The 13,501-nt window shown below is 39.3% G+C and overlaps 1 protein-coding gene across 1 annotated transcript in view; it reads left to right on the top strand.

Moving 5' to 3' along the window:
- Positions 1 to 13,092, top strand: part of FGD3 (FYVE, RhoGEF and PH domain containing 3) — a 146,771-nt gene extending 133,679 nt beyond the window's left edge. Inside the window, exons 11-17 of the mRNA XM_075183209.1 lie at positions 1,424 to 1,516; positions 2,565 to 2,644; positions 3,380 to 3,410; positions 4,003 to 4,104; positions 5,120 to 5,182; positions 11,553 to 11,675; positions 12,817 to 13,092. Coding sequence (XP_075039310.1) covers positions 1,424 to 1,516; positions 2,565 to 2,644; positions 3,380 to 3,410; positions 4,003 to 4,104; positions 5,120 to 5,182; positions 11,553 to 11,675; positions 12,817 to 13,077 — 753 coding nt within the window. The 3' untranslated portion in view covers positions 13,078 to 13,092. The remainder of the gene's footprint in view (positions 1 to 1,423; positions 1,517 to 2,564; positions 2,645 to 3,379; positions 3,411 to 4,002; positions 4,105 to 5,119; positions 5,183 to 11,552; positions 11,676 to 12,816) is intronic.
- Positions 13,093 to 13,501: the final 409 nt, after the last annotated feature.

Below are 13,501 nucleotides of genomic sequence, written 5' to 3'. Positions count from 1 at the left end.
TAGACAATTGTAATGTAATTGATGCTGGGACTTGCTTTTATGTTTTAATTATATTGTTTCATCATTAGTTTGCAGGGGGCAGCCCAGGTCACCGTCTAGACTGGCTCCCCAGCCCATCTAATTAGTGTTCGGTAATGAGAAAGACATTATAAAACATTGACCGCAAACTTTGAAAAGTTGCTGCTTAACAGTAAAATAATAACATGGGTCTAAATGAATAAATGGATAATAAACAATGAGAGCAAACAAGAAGCAGCATTGTTTCAAATATGTATTAGTTTATGGTGAAATATGACTTGTCCACCTGAAAATGTTCTAGAGTTAATGTGGTATATTAGGAGATCAATACATTTTAATACAAATTTAGTGACAGTCAATGCTTTTACAGACCCATTATTTATGTAATTCTAAAACACATCAGAAGGGTGCAAAGGAGGTGACAAAGGAGGTGACAAAGGAGGTCTAGGGGACAAAGGAGGTCAGACGCTGAAATAAGGGATTTATACCCACGTTTAGACACAAATCATTGGTGTGAGGGATGCTATGTGCTATTTAATAGTGCTAAAGGGGGTGATGTATTATTACTGGTCTCTAGATGTACTTTAATGACTGGCACAAGTTTGATAATTGTCTCTATGACTAAGTAAATTTACTGATGGTTCCTAACTAATATAGGTAGCGAGTTCTGCTGAGTATGTGATCAGCTGATGAGAACACATCATCATTTCAAATAGCTGAATGACAGCAATGTATAGAAAACCTGTGACCTGTATATTTGTGAATGCTTAGAAATGCACTATTACAGCACTGAATTTGTTTCATCTACAATTGATGTCGCCTCTGAAATGTTAAAGTTTGTATTAATGAAGAAGTTTTTCTGCATACATAGTACAATGCTGCTAGGACAGCCATTGCCTCTAAACAGCAAGGAGTTATTTGCGGATTTAATGATAAATGACTACTGTGTATTGATCAGGTCATCGTCTTCTTTCCTAGTGACGTTTCTTTTTATACGCTAAGCGCCAGGTGGTAGAATATACTAATGCTATGTGCAGGAAAACCATCCAACATTTGAATGGAGAAAGAAGCATAGAAATGTATCTGCCTACAGATGCTACAGTTTATAAACACCTGTGCTAACTACAGATCATTGTTAGGGTATTAAAATTTGCTTGTATTGTTCTCCAACACTGTAATAGTTGCTGCTGAACTAATGTTCAAGAGGACCTGGATATAAATGGAACTTATTAGCACCTGCCCCCGAATGGTGCAGCTACCGCCTGCATGAATTATTTGTAACTATATATATATATATATATATATATATATATAGATAGATATAATATAATATATGAGACAGAGATATTGTGTGTGTTTGTAATTACTTGTTTTAACCATTAGGTAATATTATTTTGTGTTCCAGTTTAACAGCATGATGCTATACTGTGTTCCCAAACTGAGGCTGATGGGACAGAAGTTCAGCGTCCGGGAAAAGATTGACATTGCCGGAATTCAGGTGAGTGTTAGGAAAATGTAAAAGCAAAGATCTGATTCACTAGGGCTTGTTATGTACATTAAGGTACTCTTGTCCAGCCTGATCGCCAAACAGAAGCTTTGGCTGGCCAACTAATAAAAACCCATACATCAAACATACATTCATTGGCTGACCGTGGTTTCTGCCATAAACAAAAAATAACATTTGTTTTGATCATTCTCAACGATCATATATGTCCACACACAAGTCTACGGGGGGAATTTAATTGGCCGCGTTACTGTAAAACATAACGCTGCCTGCGCACTATTAACGTTATTACGGTAATAGTGCGCTTTAATACCATTATTACGGTATTTTCAACGCCATTTTTGGCAAGCAGAAAGCCGGGTTAAATCTACCATAATAACGGTAATAGGTTTAGCGCAGAAATACTCTGGGGGGAATTGAATTCCCCCCTATATTGGGGCCAGTTTGGGTTATTCACTTGTGTGTAGCTGTATTATATTGATCTGCTTAAAAAAGTAATTAAATACACAATGTTATTTGCTTATATTTTCAAAAGTGGACATCTGAAGTAAAACCTTAGCAGCCAATCAGCAATTAGCTCTCGTCTGTCTAGTGCACTGTAGGATTTGGAAGCAAATCTCTGATTGGTTGCTCTGTGTGTCGTGCAAATGACCAGTTTTTGTATTTTATACCTGACAAATGTTGCACTACAGTGAGAACTGCGGTAAAGACTGAATATGCAGCTGCGCTATCTAAATGAAATAAATCATTAATATTTCAGACTGCACCGTGACCACGGCTGCTGCAAAGACTCTTTAGAAACTGAGCTGTCGATCACTGTTTGCATGACGACTTGTTAGATTTCTTCATGCTACAGGATGTTTGTGACATCTTTATTGGCCACGAGTTTCTACATCAGACACAGAGGAGATTAAAGGGATATCCGTATTTGCAGCATGCTAGCTGGAGATATTGATGGTGTCAAATCTTGTCATTTAGCCCTTGTTATCTGCAAGATAAATCTTCCATTAAGTCTTCAAGCTATGTGTTTTTTTTTTTTCAGGTCCAGGAAATTGTGAAACAAAACTCATCTCACACTTTCCTGATAACAGGGAAGAAGCGGTCGCTGGAACTGCAGGCCAGGTATTATCTCTTATGTCCATCTAAAGTAGATGTATGTTTTTTAAATATAAATTTAGACACATAGTCCTTCCTGTGCTGAAGGTACAATATAGTCACAGTGAGATTTATCATTATAAACTATAACCGCTGTAGCATCATCTGACAGTCGTTGTTATTTCAAAGCTGCATTATCACCCGGGAAACATCTTTCCTAAGTCACATGACACGGAGATCAGCAGATCCGGAGCAGCCGGCTGGGTTGTTGCAGGTGACCCGCGGGCTGCCTGTTGCCCAGTACTGCTATATGCCATAGAACAATCAGGGGTAGATTTATCAAACCTTCTAAAAAGCCAAAGTTGAAGTGTTGCTTATAGCAACCAATCAGATTCTAGATCTTGTGTTCTAGAATGTACTAGATAAGTGATCGATAGAATCGAATTGGTTGCTATGGCAACACCTCCACTTTTCCTGTTTAGAAGGTCTGCTAACACTGCCCCTCAGGTAGTATAGTCTGCTGAGCTTATGTTGTTAGCTCAGGGCCATGTCTGTGCTAAGAGCAGCCAGTAGTACATCCATACTGTGAATAATAAGTGAGTGTGGAGCTCTGTTAGTTCTCACATTTATTCCATTCTTGTAAATAAGCAGCTAATGCATGTTTCTACATTTTGTATCAAGCTGCCATTCGTATACTGTGTATCATTTTTATTTATTTGAGAACATGAAGTTAAATGACCTGAGGTTTATTTCTCTTTGTAGGACAGAAGAGGAGAAGAAAGACTGGATCCAGGTGAATAGTTTTGGTGATAATAGATAATGTTACATTACACAATGACATCTGGATTTTTCTTATTTGTTATATGGACAAGAAATGTGCCTATGCACAATTGAGGAGAATGAATGGATAGCTATTAAAAGCTTTCCAGACACATAACTATAATATAGTTGTTAAGGTGTATAACATATGAGAAGTTCGCTTTATAAGAACCCCACTCTGCATATTACAGAGGTGCGGGTCTCTCACCTGTGATCCTCTCTATAAGGAAAATGGCCATTCGTGAATTGTTCAGTTCTCCCATCATGGAGGGCTGGTAAACCCTGGGCAACATCTGTTGTTAGATTCATTAAGGCATGAAAAATGAACAAGTCCCCCACCCCCTATATAATACATTTATCAGGATGATATTAATGACTACAGTACATAAAATTCCTAAGCTATGTTTCATGTTGCAATATTATGAATAGTTGCAAACTAGACTTATCAGGTTATTTCCATTTTGTTTATGTAGGCAGAATATATATACTGAGGGAATGGTGTCTGATCCTGAACATACAGCATACACAATTTGCTATAGTAATCATATGATTTGCAATTTCTTCAGGTCATTCAGGCAACGATTGAAAAGCACAAACAAAACAGTGAAACTTTCCGAGCGTTTAATAATTCCTGCACCCGGGAAGACGAACATTGTCCAGACTCACCGGTAATGACCCCTAAAACTGGAATAGAAAACTTGCAAATAATGGACTTGATTATCTCATGACTTTGTAATTTATAACATTAGTCTATGGCTAGTTTATGGTTAGATTTATAGCTGTGTCAAACTATGCAAGTGCATTACAGATGGGATTTAGTAGACATAAAAATAATGTACTTATGTAGCACATACTCGTTATATTATCATTTACAAAATAAGTATAACTGATTAATGGTTTGGAGACGTGAAAGGAAAATAAAGTCATGTTTTCTTGAAGTCAAACATACCACAGGGTCCCACTTAGGTCTAAGAGTCAGTTGGGTAACTATAATGGATGTCCGTTCCTGAGTTTTACATAAACTGCACGTTTTTACCTATTAACGTGTATCAGCTAGAACCTCATCTTTCTTCTATGAAACTGGCCACATTCAGTCTGATTTTGTATATCATTTAATTTTTTACCAAACTGCCTGGCCATTGTACTGTGTGTGAGCTCCAAAATGATTGTTGTACACTATCCAGCGTCTTTACGTCAGGTTTGATTGGGTACGTTGGCTCTTATCGCCTTGATTTGATTAGGAAGTTTATAGTATACTATTGAGCGCTGAATGTTTAGCTTAGCCCCTGAACCACTGGGGCAGTGCAAAATTAGCATACGCTTTTGTGTCCAATTTTATTTGTCTCTTGTATAATTAAATATGATGTAGTAATAATAATATATAATAAAATATAATATAATAATACTATGATATGTAAGTGATTTGATTATCTCTAGTTCTACAGAACATTAGTCTGTTCCAACTGCTCTTGACAAATGCATAATAAAGACTCATTGATGTTACTATTTGTTAGTGAATTAATGGGCTGAATTTTGGTGAAATAGCTGCCTCCGCTGTGTGTACATTATGTGATAGACCCGCTTTATATAGCCAATCATACAGTAAATCATGATGACATCTGGAAAACACTGTATTGTAGGAAAAATATATTCTGAAACTATCAATTGTCATTTTTGGTCCAGATAGCAACTCCCGGGTCATACGAGTCTGCGCCCGGATCAGACGGATGCGGTTCACCAGGAGGAGTAAGTTTTCCATTATAATGTTTACACTTTACTGATTAGTGGTATCCTAAACATCATGTTGTCTTGCTACAAAAAATATACAATAGAAATGCAGTAAACTAAATTTATATATTTTTTTTCAGTCCCGCCAGTGCCATTCTTCTTTTCCTTTTTTTGTAAACAAATAATTTAGCATAGAACCGATTCTCCTATCTTCAGTCATTTGTCAATTTGTATTAATTTAACCCTGAGAAGCATAGCGAGGCATTTGCTCTGTTTAACTGCTCGTTCTGCAGAAAATGAAATAACTATATAATAAAGATGCGTTCAGTTTGCAGTAACATGAGCGCATTCTAGGGTTTGCACAGTAAGATCTACACCTCATCTAATAAAGTGTAATGATAAAATGTCATACTTTTGCTAAGGGTAACAAATGATTTCGGGTTTCACGGACTGCTCTATTTTTCTCTTTGTCTCAGAGGATTGCTGTGAAATTGGTTAATACAGGCTGAGCGCTGAACACAATTAAAAATAATTCAGAGCTGTGTGTTGTGGCTCTAGCTGAGATTAGGGGATTTATCTCCTGATGTACAATGGTTATTTGATAAAACAGATGTGCGGTGTTATCAAGTTGACCACTAGATGGCAGTCACAGACAGTCAATGAAAAGTCTTCTGAGTAATAGAAGCCTCAAGATTGTCACTTGCAAATTATATGTGATTGCAGGCAGCAGAGGCTTTTATAGAGCTGGGATATAAAACGTGTAGTTTCAATAATAATGCCATTGTCTCCAGCTGAAATTACTGTTTATTTTAACCTCCAGCATCACGTAATCCCCAGCAATCAGCAATGTCTGTTTAAATATTCTTTAGTAATTAATATTCCGTCTTTGCTGACATTTATTAAAAACTGTCTTGCTGGAAACACAAGTGCTGTAAATTAGAGTAAGTGGCAGATGTATTGCTCTACCTCTAGTGAGAGTCTGTAACTATAATAGTGCTATCAATATCTACGTCAGATGGAACCTATTAGCAAAGTGCCTTTAGTAATATGTAAAATTCAAAATTTAAAAAAGTTTTAAACATTTTCATTTATATATAGAAACTTCCATGGTTTGATATGTAGGGTCTGAGTCATTAAGGAGAGCAAAGCATAACAAAGGAGTAACTTTGCACCTGGGCAAAACCATGTTTCATTGGAGGGGGAGGTAAATTTAACATGTGGGGACAGATTTATAGTTTGCATAGGGCATGTCCTAGATTAACTTTAATTTTCAGTGTAAAAGTACAGCTATCAAGTATTTGTGTGCTACATGAAAAAAAAAACAGCCAGTATTTAAGTTATGTGCAAAATAATAAACTAATGCACCCCTTGCATTGTAACATGGTTTGTCCCGGAGAACATTTACTGATGACTCACGCTTCTAGCGTTTTAATTCTCCACATTAATATGGTGGTGTCTGTGAGATTTAATCAGAACCCAGTCCTACTTATAAAGGCAAGTTATATTTCAATAATTTTGTTGTTGTAGGTTTTTTGGTTATTTAACACCAGGGCAGCACGGTGGCATAGTGGTTAGCACTTCAGCGCTGGGGTCATGAGTTCAATTCCCGATCATGGCCTTATCTGTGTGGAGTTTGTATGTTCTCCCTGTGTTTGCATGGGTTTCCTCCGGGTGCTCCGGTTTCCTCCCACACTCCAAAAACATACTAGTAGGTTAATTGGCTGCTATCAAAAATTTACCCTAGTCTCTGTCTGTGTCTGCGTCTGCGTGTGTGTGTGTGTGTGTGTTAGGGAATTTAGACTGTAAGCTCCAATGGGGCAGGGACTGATGTGAATGAGTTCTCTGTACAGCGCTGCGGAATCAGTGGCGCTATATAAATAAATGGTGATGATGATGGTTATAAAACCAGAAACCACTATATTATTTCACACATTCTATTATAAATCTGATTTCATGATTGCTTCCAGCAAACATGAATTGGAGAGTAAAGGTCTGTGAAAGAATTGTTACCATAATTTTTGATGCCTCAGAAAATTTGGCACTTTTGCAAACACATCTTCATGGACATCGTGAAAGGCACAGATTGTGGATGCTGGCTATGTACAAGCCGGCCCTACCACAAGCGACCGCATCAATTTCCATTTTGGCTGCACATGTGAATATCCAGATTGGAAGAATGTGGCTGTTCTGAGCTTGAGATCGATCACGTGGGGGCTGTTAGTGCAGCTTTCTGGCAGTGGTAAATACATGGATGTTTGGGGCCAATTTGATCCTGGCCCTGGGCTAAACTGTAAAAAAGGAATTATCTGCCTATCTGTTAGCAGATAGATACTGTAGTACTCTTAAAGCTAGGTGTACAAACATTACCAAGATATTGACCTCAGTACTGATCTTATTCACCCTTGACACCCTGGGCCTTTTTTCTATATATAATCCCATTGGTTGGGGTCAATTACAGCAATGAATATATATCGTGGACCACTCGTTAAAATGACGACACCCTAAAATATTGTGCGTTCTATCTTTTAATATGCTTAGCATACACTATAATCAATCTTTCACAAATAAAATCTCAACTTAAAAACACTCCACTTAGGTTTTGTTGGCTTTCCCTATGTCAAGCAAAAATACAGAGTTTTAGTTATCTGGGGTGTGGATTGCCCCAGATATCCACCAAGTGTCTACTGGTCTATTCTCGACTGTTAAGACACCGCTGCCCATCTGATACAGGCTAGCCCTTAGCATAGCGACCTCACCTCTGTGATGTCACAGAGTGAGTGCAGGGCAGGCACAGTTTATGTTACGGTTCAGATGCCTTAGTCAGTATTTACACAGGTTTACCTAGGGCAAGGAGTCTAACGACCTTCCGGTCTTCACCAAGAACCACCGCAAGGTAGGATGGATTTTGCTGCCGAAGAACCGCAGGTCGCGGCCCCCAGGTTAGCCTACTGACGTAAGGGAGAAGGCCTCTAAGTGATGGATAGTCAAACAGGCAATATGACAAGGTGATGCAAATACAGGCACTAACCGTGAATTCCAGGGTCTGGAGGTCCGAAGAGGTACACGGGGAGCAGGATCACAGGAGTCAGGTACACAGGGAAATGTAACCAGGAACAGGAAACACATTGTTCTGACACAGATAGCGTGTCAGAGCAGAGTAGATATAGAGTTTTGAATTCCCCGCCCAGGAGTCACATGACCTGACGCTGGGAGAACCCGGAAGTGCGGGGGCGCGATCAGAGGAAAGCGCTGAACCGCCGGAGAGGACACAGCTGCCATATATCGCCGACAGCGCAGCGGAGCGGGGAACAGGTAAGTTCATGACAGTATATGATGCAGGATAAGCTGTGATTGGATGGTGATGTCACAGAGTGAGTGCAGGGCAGGCACAGTATATGTTGCAGGACAGGCTGTGATTGGATGGTGATGTCACAGAGTGAGTGCAGGGCAGGCACAGTATATAATACAGGACAGGCTGTGATTGGCTGGTGAAATCACAGAGTGAGTGCAGGGCAGGCACAGTATATGATGCAGATTAGGCTGTGATTGGATGGTGATGTCACAGAGTGAGTGCAGGGCAGGCACAGTATATAATACAGGACAGGCTGTGATTGGATGGAGATGTCACAGAGTGAGTGCAGGGCAGGCACAGTATATGTTGCAGGACAGGCTGTGATTGGATGGTGATGTCACAGAGTGAGTGAGTGCAGGGCAGGCACAGTATATGATGCAGATTAGGCTGTGATTGGATGGGGATGTCACAGAGTGAGTGCAGGGCAGGCACAGTATATAATACAGGACAGGCTGTGATTGGATGGTGATGTCTTGTCACCAGCTTGACTAGGCTACTATAGGTTAACCTAATGTTAGGCTGCGACCACTTCATCTCTGATAACCTTTGTGAACTAAGAGATCAGACATTTCCCCACAAAGGTAGTGTGCAAACCGCTTGTGGGACCAGGGGCCATATGTGAGGCCCCTGCTAGATATTATGTTGGTCAACATTATTCTAGGGACACATCTGCTGTAGTCACAAATAATTTTTTCTGGTAATATAATAAACTGATTAATTACATATTACATCTTCTCTGTCTTAATTTTCATTTAGATGCTGGAATGTTAAACAAATGATGAAGCCGTTAAACGATGATAGTTGTAATATTTGTATCCAGTTATCGTCGCGTATCCCTGCAGTCAGTGGTGTTGAGGGCTTTATGGTCAGTCTAGGAAAGGTCCTTGGTGACATTGTAACGTTTCCTATTACCGCACAATGCTTCACAGTCAGCTTAAATGTTGCTATTGTGACCGTACATCTCCCTGTCTATCTGCACACACAGACATCAATCTGATTCAGACAGATTACATTTCATCTCTCCCACTTTGTGGCCCATGACTCATTACACATTAAAGTGACTGGTTTTAGGCCAGATGGAATTGTTACATTGTAATAAGCGGAACGTACTGGCGGCTCCATCAGGATGGAGAATGCTGTAACAGTACAGAAAGCAATGGGCGTCTGGCCGTGTACGGCCATCACCACAGCCCTCAAACAGCCCTTCTTCTCAGCAGCCCCTCGTGTTAGGGATGAAATGTTCTTTGTGTACCTACGGTTATTCTGTATGTATGAAGCACTGTGTAATACGTCTTCTCCTGTGCTTTATACTGGTTGCAGATGTGATTATCTGCTCCTATTTGGTATGTATGCAGCTGTTATATGGCGCATTGAGAGCACTTTGTGCAGAAAGTTTTATGCACAATGATTTTTATTGTGTGTTTACATTTAGTTGCATAGCAATACTTTAGTATGTTGAGTGTAATTCTCAGTAGCTGTTCTGGGTATGTATGAACAAATGCAGAATACTGCTCCTCTTCAGCTTTCCGAGTAATTCTCAGTAGCTGTTCTCGGTATTATGAACTAATGCAGAATACTTGCTCCTCTTGTTCAGCTTTCCGAGTAATTCTCAGTAGCTGTGCTCGGTATGTATGAACTAATGCAGAATACTGCTCCTCTTGTTCAGCGTTCTGAGTGTAATTCTCAGTAGCTGTTCTCGGTATTATGAACAAATGCAGAATACTTCTCCTCTTGTTCAGCTTTCCGAGTAATTCTCAGTAGCTGTTCTCGGTATGTATGAACTAATGCAGAATACTGCTCCTCTTGTTCAGCGTTCTGAGTGTAATTCTCAGTAGCTGTTCTCGGTATTATGAACTAATGCAGAATACTGCTCCTCTTGTTCAGCTTTCCGAGTAATTCTCAGTAGCTGTTCTCGGTATTATGAACTAATGCAGAATACTGCTCCTCTTGTTCAGCTTTCTGAGTGTAATTCTCAGTAGCTGTTCTCGGTATGTATGAACTAATGCAGAATACTTGCTCCTCTTGTTCAGCTTTCTGAGTGTAAATCTCAGTAGCTGTTCTCTGTATGTATGAACTAATGCAGAATACTTGCTCCTCTTGTTCAGCTTTCCGAGTAATTCTCAGTAGCTGTTCTCTGTATGTATGAACAAATGCAGAATACTGCTCCTCCTCTTCAGCTTTCTGAGTGTACTTCTCAGTAGCTGTTCTTATAATATACGCTGTTTAAACTGAGATTTATTCAAGGGTAGCATATAAAATACAACAGAATTATGTTCATGCCTTGCAGTTATTTTGTGTCGGCAGCATAATGCACAATGTTGCTGAGAAGCAAAGTCTCCCTGCTTACTGTACACTATATGGTAATGAAGGCTCTTCTTTCCATAGAAATGTAATATGTGAATGCTACTACCTGACCTGGTTCAACACTAATCTGTTTAACTACGTACTCATAGACCTAGGGTACTGCATTACATGACCTTAGCTTGTTGATGATTGTGGTTGGTTGGAGATTAAATATCACCTAGGAATATATTTTCCTAAAATACCCCTAGACATTTGTGCTGCTGCTAATCACAGGAACCTATGTTTTCTCACAGCTCCGGAACTTAAACTGGGGTTGGGTGTGACCAATCATATGCCTCAATCAAGAGACTGACTTGTGATTGGTCCTCCTGCTTACACACCCCCTTGTGCCCATTTAATATTGGTTTCTACTTGCTCCAGCTAGGGGAAGAGGCCGCCATAGGAAAGTATTTCCCTAGGTGGTAATGCAGTTATAAATTAAGCTGCCGTTTTATTGATTACATTTGCACGCATAAAAAAAAGTATTTGTGTGGGATAATTTCATTGTTAAAATATGTCTTTAATATTATTCTAGAATTTATTGTTTGTAGGGTTCAGCAAAATGAAATGAATTTGAAATTCATAGTTTACTTTACCTATTCTGATGAAACATATTAATATTGCCTCTCTTTATTCTTGTAGATAGGTCTTTTATAATGATAAAAATAAAAAATAATCCTCTTTATTCTATAGCCAGAATCATTCAGAAAATCTCTCAAGCTAAAGCGTGACAAAGAAAAGCAGAATTGCAAAGGATGTGGAGAAAGCTTCAACTCGATTACTAAGAGGCGACACCACTGCAAGCAGTGTGGGGCAGTAAGTGCTCGCTAGGTCTCTTATTTAAGGGCCTTCTTGTTTGTTATTTTCAGAGGAGCAAGTTCTGATCCAATGAGAAAGTTGGATGTATGAAGTTTATTTCATGTTACACCTCATGTCCTACAGATCCCCTCTTTGGTGACTTGTGTACAGTACAACCCTATTCCTTGTGACAATTCAGACCCTGGTCAGTAGTATACAATGCAAACACCTCTTCCTAGTGGCTCGTGAACAATACAGACCATTTCCCGGTGGCTAGTGTGCAGTGCAGCATGTCCCATGTCCCGTTTTTTGCTGCAATTCAAACCCTTTTTTTGATAGCTAGTGTACAATATGAATATCCTCCTTGATGGCTTCTTTTAAATATGAATCTCATTGGTGGCTAGTATGGAATAGAGATCCCCTTTGTGGTAGCTAGTGTACAATGCATACCTTATTTTCTGGTGGCTAGTGTACCATATGAACATCCTCCTTGATGGCTTCTTTTAAATATGAATCTCATTGGTGACTAGTGTGCAATACACATCCCCTTTGGGAAAGCTAGTATACAAAACATACTCTATTTTCTGGTGGCTAGTGTACAACATGATTATCCTGCTTGATAGCTACATTGAAATATAAATCCCAATGGTGACTAGTGTGCAATACACATTCCCTTTGTGATAGTGTACAACACATACCCTAATTTCTGGTGGCTAGTGTACAATATTAATATCCAGCTTAATGGCTGCATTGAAATATAAATACCATTGGTGGCTAGTGTACAATACAGAACCATTATCCCAGTGGCTATTGAATCCTGATCAATACAATGTAAGTGTAATTGCATGTGGGCTTTTGATGCACTTTTCACTGAACATAAAAATAAATATATAGAACATCAATCCCCTCCAACCAATTAATAAAATGGCAGTGGTCCGGTAAGATGCTCACTTCCTCACGATTCAGTAATGAATATATTTTACATTTGAGTGGTTTCAGCAACTTGCTGTGTGTCCCCTTGTCAAGAACACATACTGGATGGTGCAAGAAGACATTTTTATATCATTTTTCATGTTTCTGTGCACAGTTATATCTACTTAATGCTGCTCATGCTTATTCATTTACCTAATGTTCAATAGATGCATTGTGTCTGTTTCAGGTTATTTGCGCAAAGTGTTCTGAATTCAAGCTTCTTGCAGAAAATGCTCGGAATAATCGGGTTTGTAAAGACTGCTTCGTGCTGAGCTCTGCTCCGTGTAGTCCAGGGGGAGCTGACGGCTCTGAAGTTAGGAAGAAACCTAATCTAGAGGTAATCTTTCAGGAAGCCACTAACAGGATATTAATTAAAGCAGTATGGTGTTATGGAATCAATCCAATAATAGAATTGCTTCGTGTCACTTCATTAGCGCCACTTGTGTGACTAAGTTCAATAAATGCCGTTTTTATTAACAGATTTTAACGATGGATGCCAGACTGGGCAAATAATAACAAAATGCATTTGTGGCAGTGTGTTTTTTTAATATATATAGATAGAGAGAGAGAGAGAGACGTAGATATGGAGAGAGAGAGAGAGAGACGTAGATATGGAGAGAGGGAGAGAGAGAGAGAGACGTAGATATGGAGAGAGAGAGACGTAGATATGGAGAGAGAGAGACGTAGATATGGAGAGAGAGAGAGACGTAGATATGGAGAGAGAGAGAGACGTAGATATGGAGAGAGAAAGAGAGACGTAGATATGGAGAGAGAGAGAGACGTAGATATGGAGAGAGAGACGTAGATATGGAGAGAGAGAGAGACGTAGATATGGAGAGAGAGAGAGACGTAGATATGGAGAGAGAGAGAGA

Source organism: Mixophyes fleayi, chromosome 8 (assembly GCF_038048845.1).
Source record: "Mixophyes fleayi isolate aMixFle1 chromosome 8, aMixFle1.hap1, whole genome shotgun sequence".
Taxonomy (NCBI): Eukaryota; Metazoa; Chordata; class Amphibia; order Anura; family Limnodynastidae; genus Mixophyes; species Mixophyes fleayi.
This window is presented reverse-complemented; position numbering and strand designations above follow the sequence as displayed.